The following is a 19179-nucleotide window of genomic DNA, read 5'->3' as shown; positions in this document are numbered from 1 at the left end:
AATGGTCTGAGCTGGTACAGTATAAGGTGCCTTCCTATGTTCCTATGTCTGTCCTTCCTTTGGAAAGGGGCTTCCAGTGCAGCAAGATCTCTCATATTTTTTAGTCTCAACTTCCTTTTCCACTCTCAAAGGGAGAAATTCATCACTTATACCAGGCGTGCCTGGCGTGCCTGGCGTGCTCTGGTCCATGGGGTCACGAAGAGTCGGACACGACTGAACAACAACAACAACCAGGGGTCAGCAAACTTTTTCAGCAGGGGCCCGGTCCACTGTCCCTCAGACCTTGTGGGGGGCTGGAATATATTTTGAAAAAGAAAAAAAAAAGAACAAATTCCTATGCCCCACAAATAACCCAGAGATACATTTTAAATAAAAGCATACATTCTACTCATGTAAAAACACCAGGCAGGCCCCACAAATAACCCAGAGATGCATTTTAAATAAAAGGACATATTCTACTTATGTAAAAACACACTGATTCCCGGACTGTCCACGGGGCGCATTTAGAAGGCGATTGGGCCACATCCGGCCCCCGGGCCTTAGTTTGGGGACCCCTGACTTATACATTTGGAGGGGGGGGGCTACAGTTTCTTTAGAACAGGGGTCAGAAAACCTTTTCAGCAGGGGGCCGGTCCACTGTCCCTCAGACCTTGGGGGGGGCAACTATTTTTTTTGGGGGGGGATGAACGAATTCCTATGCCCCACAAATAACGCAGAGATGCATCTTAAATAAAAGGACACATTCTACTCATGTAAAAATACGCTGATTCCTGGACCGTCCGCGGGCCGGATTTAGAAGGCGATTGGGCCAGATCCGGCCCCTGGGCCTTTGTCCACCCATGCCTTAGAAGACCCACGTCTTACCCCCACACCAGCCCTGGGAACTGTAGTTTCATAAGGGTTCTGGGAACTGTAGCTCTGCAAGGGGTAAACAGTTCCCGGGATTCTTTGGGTGTGGAAGGGATGCGCTTTAAATGCGTGCTGTGCACAACAGTCACTACGTCTCTCAAGCTCTACATTGGGCGAGCCCCCACCGTTCCCTATCACTAGCGCAACAGTCCCTTGGCACCTATAAATTTGCCAGAGAGCCTGCGGTCGGTGCGAGAAAAGACACATCCGCGCGCGCACACAACTCCAAGCTGTGAAATTCAACGGTGCAACATTTTCCCAGAATCGGTTTTTTTTTTTGTGTTTGTGCAAACGCGCCCGCCCGTTTCGTGCCCTCTTCAAAGCCCTGTTCCGTTTCTTTCCCTCCGCTCGCCGGGCCCGTGAACCTAAAGATCAACCGAGGCCGGCTTCCCTTCCAGTCCCCTCCTCCTCTTTCTTTCTCCTCCTCTTTGCTACTGTTGCATTTTGGGAGAGGAAGTGCCCGCACCACGTTGCTGCCGTTGGGAGCAGACGGAGGCGCGAGCGAAAAGCATGGCCGCTTCCAGCAAGAGGTGAGTGGGGGTTTGCAGCGAGGTAGCCTCGCAGGCGTTTAACAGAGCCAGCTCTTTTCCTAAAAGATGCATCATAGACTGGTAGAGTTGGAAGGGATCCCCGAGGGTCATCGAGCCCAAATCCTTAGCAATGCAGGAATCTCAACACGCGGTCCCGCCTCCATTTTGAAACCGGACCGGTCCCACCTTAGCTTTGCAAATGTGCTTGCTCCCAAGATAACTCCCAACTGTCCCCTTGGAGGGTTTGCATGGTTTGCGGTAATTCGGGCTATGGAGAAATAAGAGTAATGGAATTTCTCATCCTTTTCCCTGCGCGTGTTTGCGGATTTCCCTAAATCGTGAGGGCTGCAAGGAACACCTGGGAAGTTAATGGAACAATTTCTCATCTTCTAATCCCTGGATATGTTTTTATTGGAATTGGTTACTTGCGTGTCTTCATGATCAGTATTTATGGAGTTTTTATTTCGTGTGTTTTAATTATAGGTGCTCATATTTTAATTTTTATGTAATTGGGTTTTTATACTTCGCTTAGCAATCTTCTTTGGCCTTAAGTAGATATACAGATGATGATGATGATAATACAAGTAATATACTTTTTTTTTTAAAGCTCTGAATTCTTTTCATTGAACACAGTAGGAATTTGTCAGTATCTGAAGAAGTGTGCATGCACATGAAAGCTCATACCAATAACTAACTTAGTTGGTCTCTAAGGTGCTATTGGAAGGATTTTTTTTTTTGTTTCGACTATGGCAGACCAACACGGCTACCTACCTGTAACTAGAACAGTAGGAATTTTTTTTCTTTTTTTCCTGAGAAACAGTCCTGAACTATATGGGCCATTGGCCTAATCCAGTGGACTTCTTACTAGGGGTGGGTTACAGCAATTAACACATAATGTTAAAAATGGTTTAAACAACTTACAATCACCTTGAGGTATTCGGGGTCCTGGGCCACATAATTTTTTTATAGGTCAAAACCAGACCTTTGAATTCAACCCTGAAACTAATCTGACACAATAAGGAATAATAAAAATAAATGCAAGTCACAATGCATAAAATACTGCAAAAGATGCAAAACCATGTAAAAGGAACATATTGAGAAACAAGGATTCATAACTTACAAAATAATACCAGTAGTTTTAAAATATCCTTGAACTTCTCTCTTCCCAGCTGCTTCTGCTGTTATCAAAGTCATGGTTTGGGAAAGGCTCCTAGCTAGTGCTGAAGGGTGGGGCAAGGCAGGTGGAAGAAGCCATTGCCTGATGAACAGCAGAAAGTCTCTCTGTCCTCACAGTTCTTTAAATTTGTTAGTTGCTTTCTCTTGCCCAAAGCAACCCAAAGTGACTTGCAACCAAACAGACAGGAAAAAACCCTATAGATTCATTAAAACCAATTGTTGTTATATACATAATTTAAATAAATACATTTGATTAATAAATAATGACCAGTAGCCAGTGCAGTCAGACCATTGCAACTGAAAGAATGAGGTAGGAAAGTCCTCTGTTTGCCCAGGCCTGTGACCATTCAGTCCTGAGCTATGGTCCTTGGATAATGCTCTTGACACCTGAAAGGCAGATTTTTCCAGCTATGCTCACACCTCTCTTGATTTTGAAACTCTGTTCTTTGTCTTTTGTTTACCCATTTTGTCCCTTGCCTCCCTGGGAACAGAAAACTCGCTGAGCTGAGTGTGGATGAGTTCCTGACTTCTGGATTTGATTCTGATGCGGATGATGAGTTGCAGGAGGAAGCCTTGAATTCCAGAGAGGATGGGGTTCATAAAAAGCTCAGCCAGAATGGGAAGGCCCCCGTCAAGAAGAAAGGAGCTGTGGAAAAGTAAGAGAGGAGAACGTTCCTTGTTTTTAGAATTTTCTAAAATGATTTTCATTACATTTTGAAATGTACAAAACAAATCACAGAAAATATTTTTTGTTTGTTTTAATAACATTTGAAATACAGTGAAGCGCAGTGCATTAGAGTAATAGTTTTAGCTAATTTTTATTTTATATATTGCATCTTTGTAAGGCGCTTGGAGACTCTTGTAGTTTGAGGGTATATGAATTGTTCAGATAAATAATGAATTAAATGATATCCAACTATGGTTTACTCAGAGCCCCCTCCCATAATGTTTTGTTATTTCATTTTATAATGTGTATAAAACAGGGCAATTACAACAACAGATGAAAATTAGAAGATTAAAAATAAATTATTAAATAGGCATGTAGAACAAGTGCAGTTGCACATGGGTTAAAAAAAGAGCCCAAGTAAAGACTTACCAGTGTTATCAGTTTATCAAATATAGATTTGCCAGCCTTGTGACAAGAGTCGACTTGAAAATGATGGTTCCAATGTACAGGTGATACTCAAAAAATTAGAATATCGCGGGAAAAGTTCATTTATTTCAGGAATTCAACTTAAAAGGTGAAACTAACATACGAGATAGACTCATGGCGTGCAAAGTGAGAGATGCCAAGCCTTTATTTGTCATAATTGTGATGATTGTGGTGTACAGCTGATGAAAACCCCAAATTCACAATCTCAGAAAATTAGAATATTGTGAAAAGGTGCAGTAGCTACTCAATCCATAACACCTGCAAAGGGTTCCTGAGTCTTTAAATGGTCTCCCAGTCTGGGTCAGTAGGAATCGCAATCATGGAGAAGAGTGCTGACCTGACAGCTGTGCAGAAAACCATCATTGAAACGCTCCATAAGGAGGGAAAGCCTCAAAAGGTAATTGCGGAAGAAGTTGGATGTTCCCAAAGTGCTGTATCAAAGCACATTAATGGAACGTTATGCGGAAGGGGAAAATGCGGAAGAAAAAGGTGCACAAGCAACAGGGGTGACCGCAGCCTGGAGAGGATTGTCAGGAAATGACCATTCAAATGTGTTGGGGACTTTCACAAGGCGTGGACTGAGGCTGGAGTTAGTGCATCCAGAGCCACCACACACAGATGGATCCTGGAGATGGGCTTCAGATGTTGTATTCCTCTTGTCAAGCCACTCCTGAACAAGAAACAACGTCAGAAGCGTCTTACCTGGGCTACAGAAAAAAAGAACTGGTGAATTTGGGGTTTTCATCAGCTGTATGCCACAATCATCACAATTATGACAAATAAAGGCTTGACATCTCTCGCTTTGCATGTCATGAGTTTATCTCATATGTTAGTTTCACCTTTTAAGTTGAATTCCTGAAATAAATTAACTTTTCCACGATATTCTAATTTTTTCAGTATCACCTGTATATGTAATGAAAGAGCACAAAGTCATAAAAAGTGTCTGGAGGTTCTAGCCCTTGTTAAAATTGCAAATTATGCAATTCCATTATAACTATACAGTTGTACCTTGGAATTCGAACGGAATGCATTCCGGAAGTCTGTTCGACTTCCAAAACATTTGGAAACCAAAGCGCGGCTCACACTTCAAAATGACCTTAACAGATTAGTGAACTGGGCCAGAGCAAACAAGATGAATTTTAACAGGGAGAAATGCAAAGTACTACACTTGGGCAAAAAAAATGAAAGGCACAAATACAGGATGGGTGACACCTGGCTTGAGAGCAGTACATGTGAAAAGGATCTAGGAGTCTTGGTAGACCTCAAACTTGACATGAGTCAACAGTGTGATGCAGCAGCTAAAAAAGCCAATGCAATTCTGGGCTGCATCAATAGGAGTATAGCGTCTAGATCAAGGGAGGTAATAGTACCACTATATTCTGCTCTGGTCAGACCTCACCTGGAATACTGTGTCCAGTTCTGGGCATCACAGTTCAAGAAGGATACTGACAAGCTGGAACGTGTCCAGAAGAGGGCAACCAAAATGGTCAAAGGCCTGGAAACAATGCCTTATGAGGAACGGCTTAGGGAGCTGGGTATGTTTAGCCTGGAGAAGAGAAGGTTAAGGGTTGATATGATAGCCATGTTCAAATATATAAAAGGATGTCATATAGAGGAGGGTGAAAGGTTGTTTTCTGCTGCTCCAGAGAAGCGGACACGGGGCAATGGATTCAAACTACAAGAAAGAAGATTCCACCTAAACATTAGGAAGAACTTCCTGACAGTAAGAGCTGTTCGACAGTGGAATTTGCTGCCAAGGAGTGTGGTGGAGTCTCCTTCTTTGGAGGTCTTTAAGCGGAGGCTTGACAGCCATCTGTCAGGAATGCTTTGATGGTGTTTCCTGCTTGGCAGGGGGTTGGACTGGATGGCCCTTGTGGTCTCTTCCAACTCTATGATTCTAAGCTCCTGCAGCCAATCAGAAGCTGCAGAAGCCCTGTTGGACATTTGGCTTCCAAAAATAGTTCGCAACCTGGAACACTCACTTCTGTGTTTGCGGCGTTTGGGAGCCAAAACATTCAATAACTAAGCACTTTGAAAACCATGGTATGACTGTATTCAGATGTAAATAATAATAATAATAATAATTTTTTACACCAAACCGGGCTCAGGGCTGCTAACACCAATAAAAACACAACAAAAACATAAAACAATTCATTAAAACAGAGATTAAAATACAATTTAAAATTTAATTTAGACTGCAGCCTCATTTTTAAGTAGCCCACCAATCACACCAAAAGAATGAAACACCAGGGTTAAACTGAAACCAACCCAAAGGCCAGGTGGAACAGCTCCGTCTTGCAGGCCTTGCGGAAAGATGCCAAATCCCGCAGAGCCCTGGTCTCTTGTGACAGATCGTTCCGCCAAGTCAGGGCCAGTACTGAGAAGGCCCTGGCCCTAGTTGAAGCTAACCTAGCATCCTTGTGGCTCGGGACCTCCAAAAAGTTATTATTTGAGGACCTTAAGGTCCTACCCGGGACATACCAGGAGAGGCGGTCCCTTAGGTACGAGGGTCCTAAGCCGCATAGGGCTTTAAAGGTCAAAACCAGCACCTTAAACCTGATCCTGTACTCCACCGGGAGCCAGTGCAGCTGGTAGAGCACTGGATGAATGTGGTCCCGTGGCAAAGACCCCGTGAGGAGCCTCGCCGCGGCATTCTGCACCCGCTGGAGTTTCTGGGTCAGCTTCAGGGGCAGCCCCACATAGAGCGAGTTACTTAGAGGGGACCCATTGAAATTAAAAAAACCCCTAAGTTAGAGAAAAGGTGAATAAGAGGTGTTGTGATTTAATATTATAAAATTATGCATGGCATGGAGAAAGTGGGTAGAGGAAATATTTTCTCCCTCTCCCATAACACTAGAACTCGTGGACATGCAGTGAAGCTGAATCTTGGAAGGTTCACAGCAGATTTTTAAAAAGTACTCGATGCAGCACATCAACCAGGGGTCAGCAAACTTTTTCAGCAGGGGGCCGGTCCACTGTCCCTCAGACATTGTGGGGGGCTGGACTTTTTTTGGGGAAATGAATGAATTCCTATGCCCCACAAATAACCCAGAGATGCATTTTAAATAAAAGGACACATTCTACTCATGTAAAAACACACTGATTCCTGGACTGTCCGCGGGCCAGATTTAGAAGGCGATTGGACCGCATCCGGCCCCCAGGCCTTAGTTTGGGGACCCCTGACATAAACTATGGAACTTGATCTCCCAGGAGGCAGTGATGGTCACCAACTTTAAAAGAGGATTAGAGAAATTCATGGAGATTAAGGCTATCATTGGCTTCTAGCCACAATGACTGCGCTTCCTGTACAGTTAGAGGCAGGAGGAGAGAGTACTGCTGTGCTTGGGTCTTGCTCGCAGGTTTCGTATAGGCATCTGGTAGGCTGCTGTGAGAACAGGATGCTGATCTAGGTGGGCCTTTGGCCTGATCCAGGAGCCAGGCTCTTCTTAAATTAGTTACAATTCCAAACGGTTGTGTGCCAAACCCCTGAAATGTACATCCAAGTTATAAGCAATTCATTGTTTCTAAATCTGTGTACTTTCAAAGGCAGCTCTTGATTTTTATTTTATTTTAAAGAAACCATAATTTCTCTCCCCTGATCAGGAAAGTGAAGACAGGGAAGGCTTCCCAACACAAAGACCAGCTCTCCCGGTTGAAGGAACGGGATCCGGAATTCTACAAATTCTTGGAAGAAAACGACCGCACGCTGTTGGATTTCGATGCCTCCGATAGCTCTGATGAAGAGGACGGGCTTCACGTGTTGCCTGAAAAACTAGAGGTGATTTGTTTCTGTTTTTTTTTAAAAAATGTATGCTGCTGTTCAGTGATGCTCTTGAACAGTTGCATAAGGCCTGCCTAGTGCCACCCTTAACATCATTTTAGTGCCCATTGAATACCTCTCTCTTCCCCATGGTATTTGATAGATTATGATGGATATTTCAGTCTATTCCTGCTTTCTGCTGCTGAGGTTTTGCTGCTTCATTGGGTCTGTTTATGGGTCTGTAATGGCTTTGTTTTAAGCCATTCTATGTTTTTTGCTTCATCTTGACTTTATTTTTCATGAGTTGGTTGGATACAGTGTTGTTGGGGTTTTTTTGTAACAAGTGACTAATCATTTTATTTATTTGACTGATATACTGCCCTTCATCATAAGATTGCAGGGTGGTCCACAATATAAAAATACAAGGTTAAAAGCAGAAATAAATAGTTAAAACGTAGCAGTAACTCTGCCTTCCACAAGTAAAAACAAACAAACTGATCCACTGTTACTCCTACTTAGGTTAGACCCATTGGGTGGTGCTCAACTAAATGTTATTCGGAATAAGCCCATTGAAGTTAATAAAAATGTGCAAGCTATGTCCATTAATTTCAGTAGGTCTATGCTGAATAAAACTTAGCTGAATACCACCCACTGGAATGAATGGGGCTGTCTGTCTTAGGCCCATTTATTTCAGCGGGTGTTCTCTGAGTAGGATTTGGTTGGCTACAGCTACATTTTAAAATGGCAATTTAAAAAGCATTGATTCCTTAAAAACAGATCACAATTAAACAATACACCACACAGCGATAAAATAAAAGGGCGACATGAAGACAGTCTCGGGGTGGGGCGGGGGAACTCTTGATGCTATGAAGAAAACACGCTGTCACCATTTGCACCTCTTGAGGCAGGGAATTGTGGGAGACAGGCCATGACAGAAAAGGCCTTGTCTCTTGTCGCCTGTCTGGCCTCGGAAGGCAGTGGGACCCAAGAGGAAGACCTCAGAGGCGAGCCTTCACTCCTGGGACGAACATTGTAGGAAACCAGACGATGAAGGAGAAGATGCTAACAGTTCTAATAATAGTAACATAACATCTCAGACCAACAATGTGAGCCCATCAACTTTTTCAAAATGGAAGCAAGAAAATCCATGGCTGGAGATGTTTTATTCATGTTATGATATGCTGTGTCTGCAAAGAGTTTTCCCAGGCCGAGGACGCAAGTTTTGTGAAAGACCGTGCAACGTTTAATAATGAAATGGTGAGTTTATAGTTATATTCTGCATATACAATTTTCTACATTTGCTAAATGTGACAGTTTTGTGTTATGGAAGGAAGTGAGTGACATCTGACTTAAGAGGACTAAGTGATTTAAATTCTTGGGGATGGGGAGCAGCCCAGACACTGCTTTAAGATCCAGATGCTGTGAAAAGCAGGATATATTCTATGCTCATGATAGTATTTTACTGTATTCTCTTGTTAATTATGCTGTTTTAAATGTACGATTTATATTTGACCTCCTTTAGCAATGTTTCCTTTTGAAATGTTGAAGATTTTTTTGTTAGCTGTTCTGCTTTATTAAATGCGCATTCTATAGTTACCTCCTTTGTAACTATATTTTCAAATCTTTAAGATAGTGCTTTAGTTTCCTGTTAATTGTGGTGCTTTGAATGTGTTACAGTGGTACCTTGGGTTGCGGACACGATCCGTTCTGGGATGCCGTTTGCACCCTGAAAAGTCAGCATCCCGAGCGGCGATATCGCACATGCACAAAAGCGCGATATCGTGCTTCTGCGCATGCGCGAACTGCGCAGAATGCTTCTGCACATGCGCAGACCACACGGAGAAACCCGGAAGTAAACACTTCTGGGGGTGCCGCGTTCGCAACCCGCAAAAACACAACCCGCAGTGGACGTAACCAGAGGTATGACTGTACACAAATTTCAAGGTGCAAACACCTAGCAGCCTCCCCCCCCCCGCAAATACCAATCCTTCAACAATTTAGGAAATATCCCCTTGAAAAATAGACAATTTATTTTAGTGGATTTAACTTAGGGCAAAAGCAGGGCTATTTTTAGCCTCCAGTTGAACTGTGAGACTCCCTACCAAATAGGTAACAGGAAGGTCTAGATAAGAACTTTCTCAATATAGAGTGGCTGAGTTCTTTTCACTTGCAAGTATCTCAAACCTGTAAATGGTTTAACTTCTGCCAGCCTTCTGCAAAAATAAAAAAATGGACCTGACAGAGGGGTATCTGCTATGTAAATGGAGGCAGTTCTTTGTCCATAGACAAAGATATTGAGAACAGCCTTTATATAGAATTCTCTAGGAAAGCAATTTACATGTATTCTAATCTATGACTGACAGACTTTTAAGGATGTTTGGGATGGGAAATTTGGTGTCCGAGCTTGGTCTGATTTACATGTACAACCCATTTGTGTTACTTTTGCATGATGCTTTTGGGTGGTCCCTGGCTAAAGGGCTGGGCAGTTTCCATGTGTCTTTGAACTGGTTAGACACTTCTGCTTTGTGCTTCCTTCCCCACCTCCCTGCATTTGCAAGCAGAACAATAAAGATCAGCCCTGCATTTGCCTCCTGGTTCCTGCCCTCCACTCATTCTCTGGCCAAAAAATGAACTTAGGGGATGCTAGGTCTCTTGATGGGAAGTTGGACTTTAAAGTCAACCCCATGTTTTTGTATAACAAATGTATACTGTATTTAAATTTGACTTAAGGTGCACAGGGTTTTTTATTTAATTTTCCTGAGAAGAGAACTATGGGACTGATTCAGTTGTCATTTGCATTCTCCTATGTTTCCACCTTCCAACCTACCACCATCTACAACCAGCACAGTGATGCACTTGTGGAATCGCTATGGATGCCTTGTGGCACGAATAAGGATTAGGCTTAAAACGTTTGCTTTTGGGCACATTACTCTCTTTCGTGCAAGTAAAGAACCCAAAACTCTTAATACACTGTATCCAGTAAAGGCTTAGAGCTAAATTGCAATTGTGGCCATAATACTGTGGATGTTCCCTACTAAGAGCAGCTTCATACCAGTTGTGGACATTTACACCAGTTTGCAATGTTAAGGAAGGTGCTACAAATAAAAGCACTTTCTACATTCATCAGTATTCACTTTGGGCATGCTAATTTTATGTGTACAATCACCCGCAAGGCTGCAGTTTTGTTAGTAACCAGTCAGTGGTTGCAAGTTGTGCTTAATGGCAGAACTTATAGCTGCAGGAATGTTTGGGGGAAACCAGCCATTAACAGTGGCAGATTTTAACATGGCAATTTTTTCCTTGTTATTATTAGGCTGCAAGTTACTTTTGCAGCTAAAACCAGACATAGGCACAAACACCTCCTATCTTGCATGCTCTACTGCTGCATCAAAAATGATGAAAACCTATGAAGAATTGTAGCCCGAGATGGGTGCTACATCTACACAGCTCCTCTGTTTTTTGTCTTTCTGTTTTTCGTGTGACATTATCCTTGCGAGACTCCATGCATTTAGGCAAATAGCCTGCTGCTTTACTACCTCTTTGATGAAACAAAAGTGATCAATGCGGTAGGGTGGGTTTTTTGGGGGGTGTTTTTTGTCCATATGCTCTTATCTGTTCCGGTTTCAAAAATTGCAGCATGCTCTTATCTGTAATTCAACAATGCCACAAATTCTTACAAAGTCTGTGTGGGGCGGGCAGGACTCTTAATTCTCTCTCTCATGAATGACCTGGAAAGTCTTCCTTGTGCTCAGAGAGTTGGCAGAGGAGGAGCTGGGGCTGTCATACCACCAGCAGGGTAATTGGATCAGGCTCCCATGGCTGATGTTTCAGAGCCCATGGAGCCCCAAGGCTGGTTGTCCAAATGCTGCACATGAAAGCCTCACTTGCTGTTGGAATTGAATTACCATTCCTCCTACTACCATGAGCAGAGATAGACTGCAGAAAGGCAAACAAGTGCTGTTCAGCAATGTTTTATTCTGGAGTGTTTTGTTTGATGTTTTAAAATGGTGTAAACCACTTTGAGATTTTAATTTTTTTTTAAATACAAAGTGGTTTAGGAGTGAAATGAATAATAATTTCATTTTTCTTAACTTTTTCAGATAAGAAAACATGGTGCATCTGCTACTCACCAAGCAAATGAATCTGCCAAGTCAAGCCCAGTGGCAACCCCAATGGCACAGACATTAAAAACAATGGACAGTGATGTGCGCATGAAGGTGGAGAAGCTGTTCAACATTGCCTACTTCGTTGCAAAGGAGAACCTTTCATTTGGGCTTTTCCCAATGATATGTGCACTCCTGAGGAAGATTGGTATAAGACTAGGCGAGGCGCACACAGATGATGAGGCGGCAAAACAGATTGTGCATTACATTGCCGAAAGCCTGCGTCTGGAACTCAGGGACAAATTGAGTAAAGCAGAATTCTTTGGGATTTTGGCTGACAGCTCAACGGATAGGTTGGCTGTGGCATCTGACATAATTTACTTTTATTATATATTTGAAGGTGGACTGAAGTGCAGTTATGGAGGTGTTAGGGAATGTACTAGTGAGAATGAAGCAGGTGGGACATCTACAATTGAGTCAGTTCTCCGTGACTACGTACCCAACTGGAAAAGCAAGCTGACGGCAATAAGTTTCGATGGGGCCGGTGCTAATATAGGGACTGTGTCTGGTGTAGCAAAACAGTTCCAGGACAACTGTCCAGGTTTAGTGGCAGTGCACTGTGTAGCTCACCGACTGGAGCTTGCGATAGGCGATGCCTTCAAATGTGTAAAATTTGCTGGGGTCGCTGAAGATGTTGTGTGTGGTATATACACATTTTACTACAGTCGTCCTGAAAGAGCGAAGGTGCTGAAAGATATTGATGAAGTACTGAGCGAAAAAGTGCTTCGCCACATTGGTATTCGCAGAATCAGCTGGTTGCAGTCAAAGAACCATGTGGTGAAGGCATTAGCAAACAATCTCCCACTAGTGGTGGCAGACTTGGAGCAGATTGTGAGTGGTTCTGGTGGAGAGTTGGACTGGAAGGAGGCAGAACTGAAGGAGTACTTGAAGCATTTGAAGTCAGAACGGTTTGTAAGGTTTTTGTTTCTCATGCACGATGTTTCAAACACACTCGCGAGACTATCTGAGGCGTTTCACAGGAAGTGTTTGTCGATTAATGATGTTGAAATCAGTTTGGCTTCGGCAAGAGAAAGGCTGCGGAGGATGGTAAAAGAAAGTGGCCCTCAGCTGCGAAAATTCGAAAGTACTGTGCAATTGGAAGACGGTGTGTTAGTGTACAAAGGCGTGAAAATTGTTCGTAGTGCAAGTGAAATTGAGTGCTTTGAGGAAGATCGACGTGTCTTGCTGAGTTCAATTGTGGAAGGAATAGACAAACGGTTGGACAGTATCAGAAACGACAAGGTTCTCCGAAATGTGGAAATATTTGACCCATGCAACGTACCTGAGCCAGTCGTTGAAAGGGACTTGTCTACAAGTAACCATGGAGAAAAAGAATTGAATGAACTGATTCAAGCATTGCCTATCAATGTAAAAGTTGACAAGGAAGCCATTATGGAGGAATATCAGGATTTTAAAGTGTGGGCTCGGAATAAGAGAGTCATCACATGTGAAGAAGCTTGGCAGCGTCTTCAAGCAGAGTCAACAGCTTCTGCTTCATATATTAATATATGTAAAGTTTTGAACTTTTTACAGGTTCTCCCACTTAGTACTGCAGAATGTGAGAGGGGCTTTAACCAGTTAAATCTGATTAAAGCAGACATTTGGAATAGCCCATTTGTGACTACCGTTGACGACTTACTAATGGTGCAGATGAATGGCCCCAACCTGGAGGTTTTCAATCCTGAAAATGCAATTAATTTGTGGTGGAAGGATGTTGCCATACAGCATATTGGAAGACCAGACTTGTAAAAAGAAATACTATTTTCAAAACTGAAGTATGGTACCAATATATTTTATTGTATAAGCAAAATTAAACATGCAAGTTCAATTTATTCATTCACCTTTTGTAACAAACTTTACAGTTTTTTTTGTCCTTGTCACAGTACTTGTAATAAATTGTAATCTTAGCAAATTAATTAGTGTTACGCTACTGTAATGATCATAATACCACTTATAATTGATTTATGGATTTAGCACTATCAAAACAAAAAACATTACTGACATACAAAGCAGTGTTACATACAAGGGTAGCACAATACTTTATATGCGCGCACACAGACACACACATATACTGGTATTTATAAATATTAGTTATTCAAATGACATGGTTGGCCGCTATTGCTAAGGCCGAGCCCCATATATATTTATAGTGTCCCAGTAGCAATTGCTATTAAAAATGTGATATTGAAAATGTGTCGATGTGAATTGTGTATTAGTTTGCGTGTTTTGAAAAAAGTTGACAGGAATTGGTAAAATGTGCAACTGAATCGTTAAATATATTGACATTGACGATACATACAATTCACTTTCTGCTTTGTAATTGTAATAAAAAAAGAGGGTGATAGACATTCCATTGTGTTGACCATAACCCATGTTAGAGGTGCTTTTGGCGACTGGCTTATATATCTGAGTTTCTAACATAGGGGGTTGGTCAACTAAATGTTACTTAGTATAGCCCCACTAAAATTAATAAAAATGGGTAACCTGTGTCCATTAATTTCAGTAGGTCTACACTGAATAAAATATAGCTGAATACTGGAATGAATGGGGCTGTCTGTCTTAGGCCCATTTATTTCAGTGGGTGTTCTCTGAGCAGGATGTTGTTGTAATTTTAACATTTAGTTGTAGCCAATTTTTTTAAAATAACCAAATCCTTAAAATAAAACAATACACCAATAAAACAATGCACCACAGAGCAACAAGATAAAAGAGCAGTATCAGGAGCATTTCCACCCCATCATTCAGCCTGCACACTGAAATTCTAGTACTGAGTGCCTTCTGGCAGGTCCCTCACAGAGAGAAGTGAGGTTACAGGGAACCAGGCGGAGGGCCTTCTTGGTGGTGGTGCCTGCCCTGTGGGATACCCTCCCATCAGATGACATGGAGATGAGTAACTATAGAACCTTTAGAAGACATCTGAAGGCCACTGGCGGAGGAAGCTGCTTGGCCGCCCGGGGCGGCAAACCTGGGGGCACCCGGAGGCATGGTTTCGCTCTGTGGTGCTGTGGTGCACATGTGCAGTGTTGCGTACGACGCATGTGTTATGTGCATGCGCGCTGCAGAGTAGCGCGCCCTGCCGACATACGGACCGCGGGGTAGGGTAGCCTCGCTCCGCGTCTAGCTTGGGGCCCACCGGAAGTGTGCGCCACTTCAGCGCTGTGGAGTGGCTCGCGCCACTGCTGGGCAGGCGCAGGGCGGGGAGGCCTCGCTCCGCGGCTTGCTCAGGGGCCACCGGCGGCGTGCACCACTCCAGCACTGTGGAGCAGCACGTGCCAACAGCTGTGCGTGCCGCCCCGGTGCAGCGGAGCGCCGTGCACTGCCGGTGGGCAGGCCCCGGGCAGGCCGCAGGGTGGGGTGGCCTTGCTCCGCGGCTTGCTCGCAGGCCACCAAGCAGGGGTGCAAGCGGGGTGCGGGGCGAGGCTGCCTCATTCCACGACTTGCTTAGGGTTTGCCAGCGGCGCGTGCTGCTCCATGGCAGGTATGTGCAGCATTGCGACACATGCGTCGTACGCAGTGACGTACCGGTAAGTGCGCGCTGTGGAGCGGCAGTGCCAGCAAACCCCGGGCAAGCCGTCAGCGTGTGCCTTTTACTGGGCTGCGGGGCTTGGCTTGGGTGTCGCTGGGCGGGGGGGGCGCACCGAGTGTTGCCCCCCCCCGGGTGGAACCCGGGGCGCCCCGCCCTCAACGCCCCCACCTTGCTACACCACTGCTGAAGGCTAGGAAATTTTTTGATGCTTATAATAGTAATAGTAATTTATAATAATAGTGGGAATAATACTAATAATATTTTAAATAATAATAAAGTTGGAAGCCACTCTGGGCAGCTTCTAACTTTATTATTATTCCAAATATTAGTATTTCCCCCATTATTATTTATTATTGTTGTTTATTATTAGCCTTGGTGTTTGGGCAAAAATGCCGTTGATGCTATGAAGGAAACAGATGGTACCATTTGCACTTCTTGAGGCAGGCAGTTTGGGAAAATGGGTTTTTAACAGAAAAGGCCTTGCCTCTTGTCAGCTGTCATGCCTCAGAAGACCCAAGAGGAAGGCTTCAGAGGCGAACCTTAGCTCCTGTGAAGACTATGGTTGGAATGGGCTGGATCATGGCTGTTCCCCGGCTAGTTCAGCATCCTGTTTTCATATTGGGCAACCTTCGAAAGCCTGAAAGCAGGATCTGAGCACAACAGCACTCTTTCCCCCTTGTGATTCCCTGCAGCTGGTCTTCATTCAGAGGCATAACGTTCTCCATCGGTGGTGGCCTAACATAGCCATTGTGGCTAGCAGCCCTTGATAGCTCTCTCCATGAATTACTCTAGTCTTTTTTTGAATCCATCCCATCACTGGTGGGTCTAGCGGTAGCTAGCTTGTGCATCGTCATCTCTTGAAAGCAAAATTATCTTACCTCATCTACAATAGAGTGCTGTTGGTTGATAGATTCAGCCCATAAATGGGCTTCAGTGGTTGAATTGGTTGGCACATGAGTACTGCCAGATTGTACAAGGGTTTACGACGGCTATATATATCCTGGATAAAATTCCTTACAGAGGTCACCCTCTGGAGTTCTAAGTATCCTAGCGAAAATTTTAGGTGCCGTCATGAGCTCTAGGAAAAAGCTTAAGAGTAATGATGAGGGTTTTCCAGAATTGTTTTTTCTCCAGGTACCCTAAATTTGTATCATGGTTATTTTTTGTTTGTATCACTCCACCTAGAGAGTACCAGTAATCTAATTTAGGGTGTTAAATGGGCCGGAAATTAAGACTGTAGGGTTCTAGCCAACTAAGTTTTACTCAGAGTAAACCCACTGAAATTAATAGACTTGTTAGGCCCACATTTAAAGCGCTATTATGACAGTTTAAACAGTCATGGCTTACCCCAAAGAATTTTGGGAAGTGACGTTTATGAAGTTATGAAAGTTAAGAGACCCCTATTCCTTTCACAGAGCTACAATTCCCAGAATTTCAGGAAAGAAGAATTGCTTGTTAAATCACTCTGGGGATAGTAGTTCTGTCAGAGGAATGGGGGGTCTCCTAACAACTTTCAGCACTCTTAACAATTGACACTTCCCAATCAATGAATTGACAACACTTGCAACTTATGAATGGATTGCCTATAGACGTAGACTTTGTTTGGACAAATATTTTTATATCTGTAACAGGTTTATACAGAATGCAGTAGGTTATTAGCAGCCATATGTAAGGATAATAAATACCACTTATATCTATACCATAAGCTGTAGAAATGAAATTGATTTTACTTAATGTATTACACTGTACTTTTGGCATTTTTTTTTTCTTTTCCACATTTTTTTTTAAATTCCTTTTATCACGTTTCTGTATGAGTGAAAACCTTTCAATTAAATATCAGTTAAAACAAAAACAAATGGCACTTCCCAGTATTCGTTGGAGGAAGCCACGACTGTTTATGCGATATAATCAGGGCTTCTGTTCTGACAGTACTCATTACTATGGAGTACTGTTGCCTTTTTAAAATAACACTTTGGCTGCCCATGACAGCCATTCTGTGCTGTGGCACCTTGGCACTTTTATCAAACTCCAGATGTTTTAAGACCACTGTTTTCTCCGTCCTTGACTGCCCACCATGATTTTGGGGTGTGTGTGTGAATTGTAGCCCAAAACCTCTTGAAGAGCACCAGGTGGGGAAAAGGACCGTGCAGATTACCATCAGGTCTCCAAGGTTTTGGATGAGGCGGAGCTTTTCCAGTCCTACATGAACATGCCAGCGATTGAAACTCTGGGACCTTTTGCACCCAAAGCATGTGCTCTTTTTACTTTTAGCGAAGCATGTGCTGTAACCATTGAGCTTCCCCTGGCATTTGAGGGGTGAGTGTCTGTACACAGGCAGAGAGTCCTCTTCCAAACCTGCCTTCCAAGTATCTGAAAAACCTGCTGCCGGCTGCTTATTATGTCCTTATGATAACCTCTCGGCACCATTGTAAAATCTTTTGCAGGAAGCCAGTGATGATGAAGATGATGAAGAAGAGCAAACCAGCAAACGGAAAAAAGTGGACTTCATCAATGTAAATTTGAAGATGGTGGAGCATTGGAAAGCAGCTGCAGAGGCAAGAGATGAGGCGGTTTGATTCCCTTCCCACTCCATTTTTAAGGGTAGCGCTGATTAAATTGGGGTGCTGATCTCCTGTCCTTGTGCCCATCCTATAACAAGTATCCTAAGAAAACATGCGGCACGCTCCCTTTGGTGTTAATATCTAGCGTGCCAAAGGTGGCTGAACTGTTACAACCTGGGACTGCTGGTTTCCACGTTCCTCATCTTAATTTTTAATGACGCGAAGAAAGCTGTGTCTGTCTGTCTCTCCTTAATCATCTTCCTATTGCTCCGTCCTCCTTTTCTCCAGAAGCAGCTCACAGCAAAGCTCTTCCACGAGATCACCCAGGCTTTCAAAGCCTGCGTGGTAACAGCCAAGGGGGATGCCTCGGGGCTGGAACCCGGCAAGTACAAAGTCACTGACGGCACAGGTGAGCTTCCAGCACTTCTCATGCTTGCCTTTTGCCCCCCGTGGTGAAAGAGAACCTACTCATGCAGCGGAATCGTGTGACACGCGGATTTACTGGACTGTACCATTCACAATATAGGAGGATGAAAGGGGAGCGGTCATAACTCAGTGGCAGAGCATCTGATTCGCTTTCAGAAGGTTCCAGGTTTGATCCCTGCATCTCCAGATAGGCCCGGGAGAGACTCACTTCCCGAAACCCTGGAGAGCTGCTGCCAGTCAGGGTAGACAGTACAGTGGCGCCCTGCTAGACGAAAATAATTCGTTCTGCGAAAATTTTCGTCTAGCGGGTTTTTCGTCTAGCGAAGCGGCAATGACAGCCGCGCTTTCGCTAGACGAAAAAAAAGACGAAAAATTTTCGTCTTGCGAGGCAGCCCCATAGACTTTTTCGTCTTGCGGGGCAGCCTTCCGCTAGACGAATGCCTTCGTCTAGCGAGTTTTTCGTCTTGCGAGGCATTCGTCTAGCGGGGCACCACTGTACTGGGCTGGATGGGCCAGTGGTCTGACTGCGTAAGGCAGCTACCTGTGTTCATGTATTTGAAATCCGTCAGGAAACAAACCTGTTACATCTAGAAACTGGCCCATCAAAGAGACGGCTGATCCAGAACCCTAAACTGCTAGTGTTCTCCATGCAAGGACTATATTGTCTGGTGTTGGGGTGTGTGGGTGTAATTATTTATTTGTCTTCCTTTATTTGAAGATTCCTAAAATGCTTCGGAGCTACCGAAGTGGTATACAGTAAGATGAAACAGGAAAAGGGGTAGCTTAAATATGCTGTAGAAGTGCAATGACAAACATTTCTGCAGTGGCCCAGCTGATACTATATAAAAGGGCTGGGTCACCCTTTGGGGAAAGCCTTCCCAAACCAAAATGCATGCAGTCATTAAAACCTGCAGTTGTCGCTTCTGCGGTTTGGACTGCGTAGTCCAAAAAGATCCTGTGTCATGTGATTCTGCT

General features: G+C 43.8%; 1 protein-coding gene across 3 annotated transcripts in view; it reads left to right on the top strand.

Annotated features, from left to right (window-relative positions):
- Positions 1-19179, top strand: part of NOC2L (NOC2 like nucleolar associated transcriptional repressor) — an 82142-nt gene that overhangs the window by 14071 nt on the left and 48892 nt on the right. Inside the window, exons 1-5 of one of the 3 annotated variants that reach the window (XM_033156275.1) lie at positions 1330-1439; positions 3107-3271; positions 7372-7546; positions 17662-17772; positions 18067-18187. In XM_033156275.1, coding sequence (XP_033012166.1) covers positions 1420-1439; positions 3107-3271; positions 7372-7546; positions 17662-17772; positions 18067-18187 — 592 coding nt within the window. In that variant the 5' untranslated portion in view covers positions 1330-1419. Of the gene's footprint in view, positions 1-1329; positions 1440-3106; positions 3272-7371; positions 7547-11628; positions 13532-17661; positions 17773-18066; positions 18188-19179 lie in introns of those variants that run through there. The other 2 variants (XM_033156274.1, XM_033156276.1) reach the window with 2 other exon arrangements.

This window comes from Lacerta agilis, chromosome 8 (genome assembly GCF_009819535.1).
Source record: "Lacerta agilis isolate rLacAgi1 chromosome 8, rLacAgi1.pri, whole genome shotgun sequence".
NCBI lineage: Eukaryota > Metazoa > Chordata > Lepidosauria > Squamata > Lacertidae > Lacerta > Lacerta agilis.
Note: the sequence above shows the minus strand (reverse complement) of the source record. Positions and strands in the feature narration are given on the sequence as shown.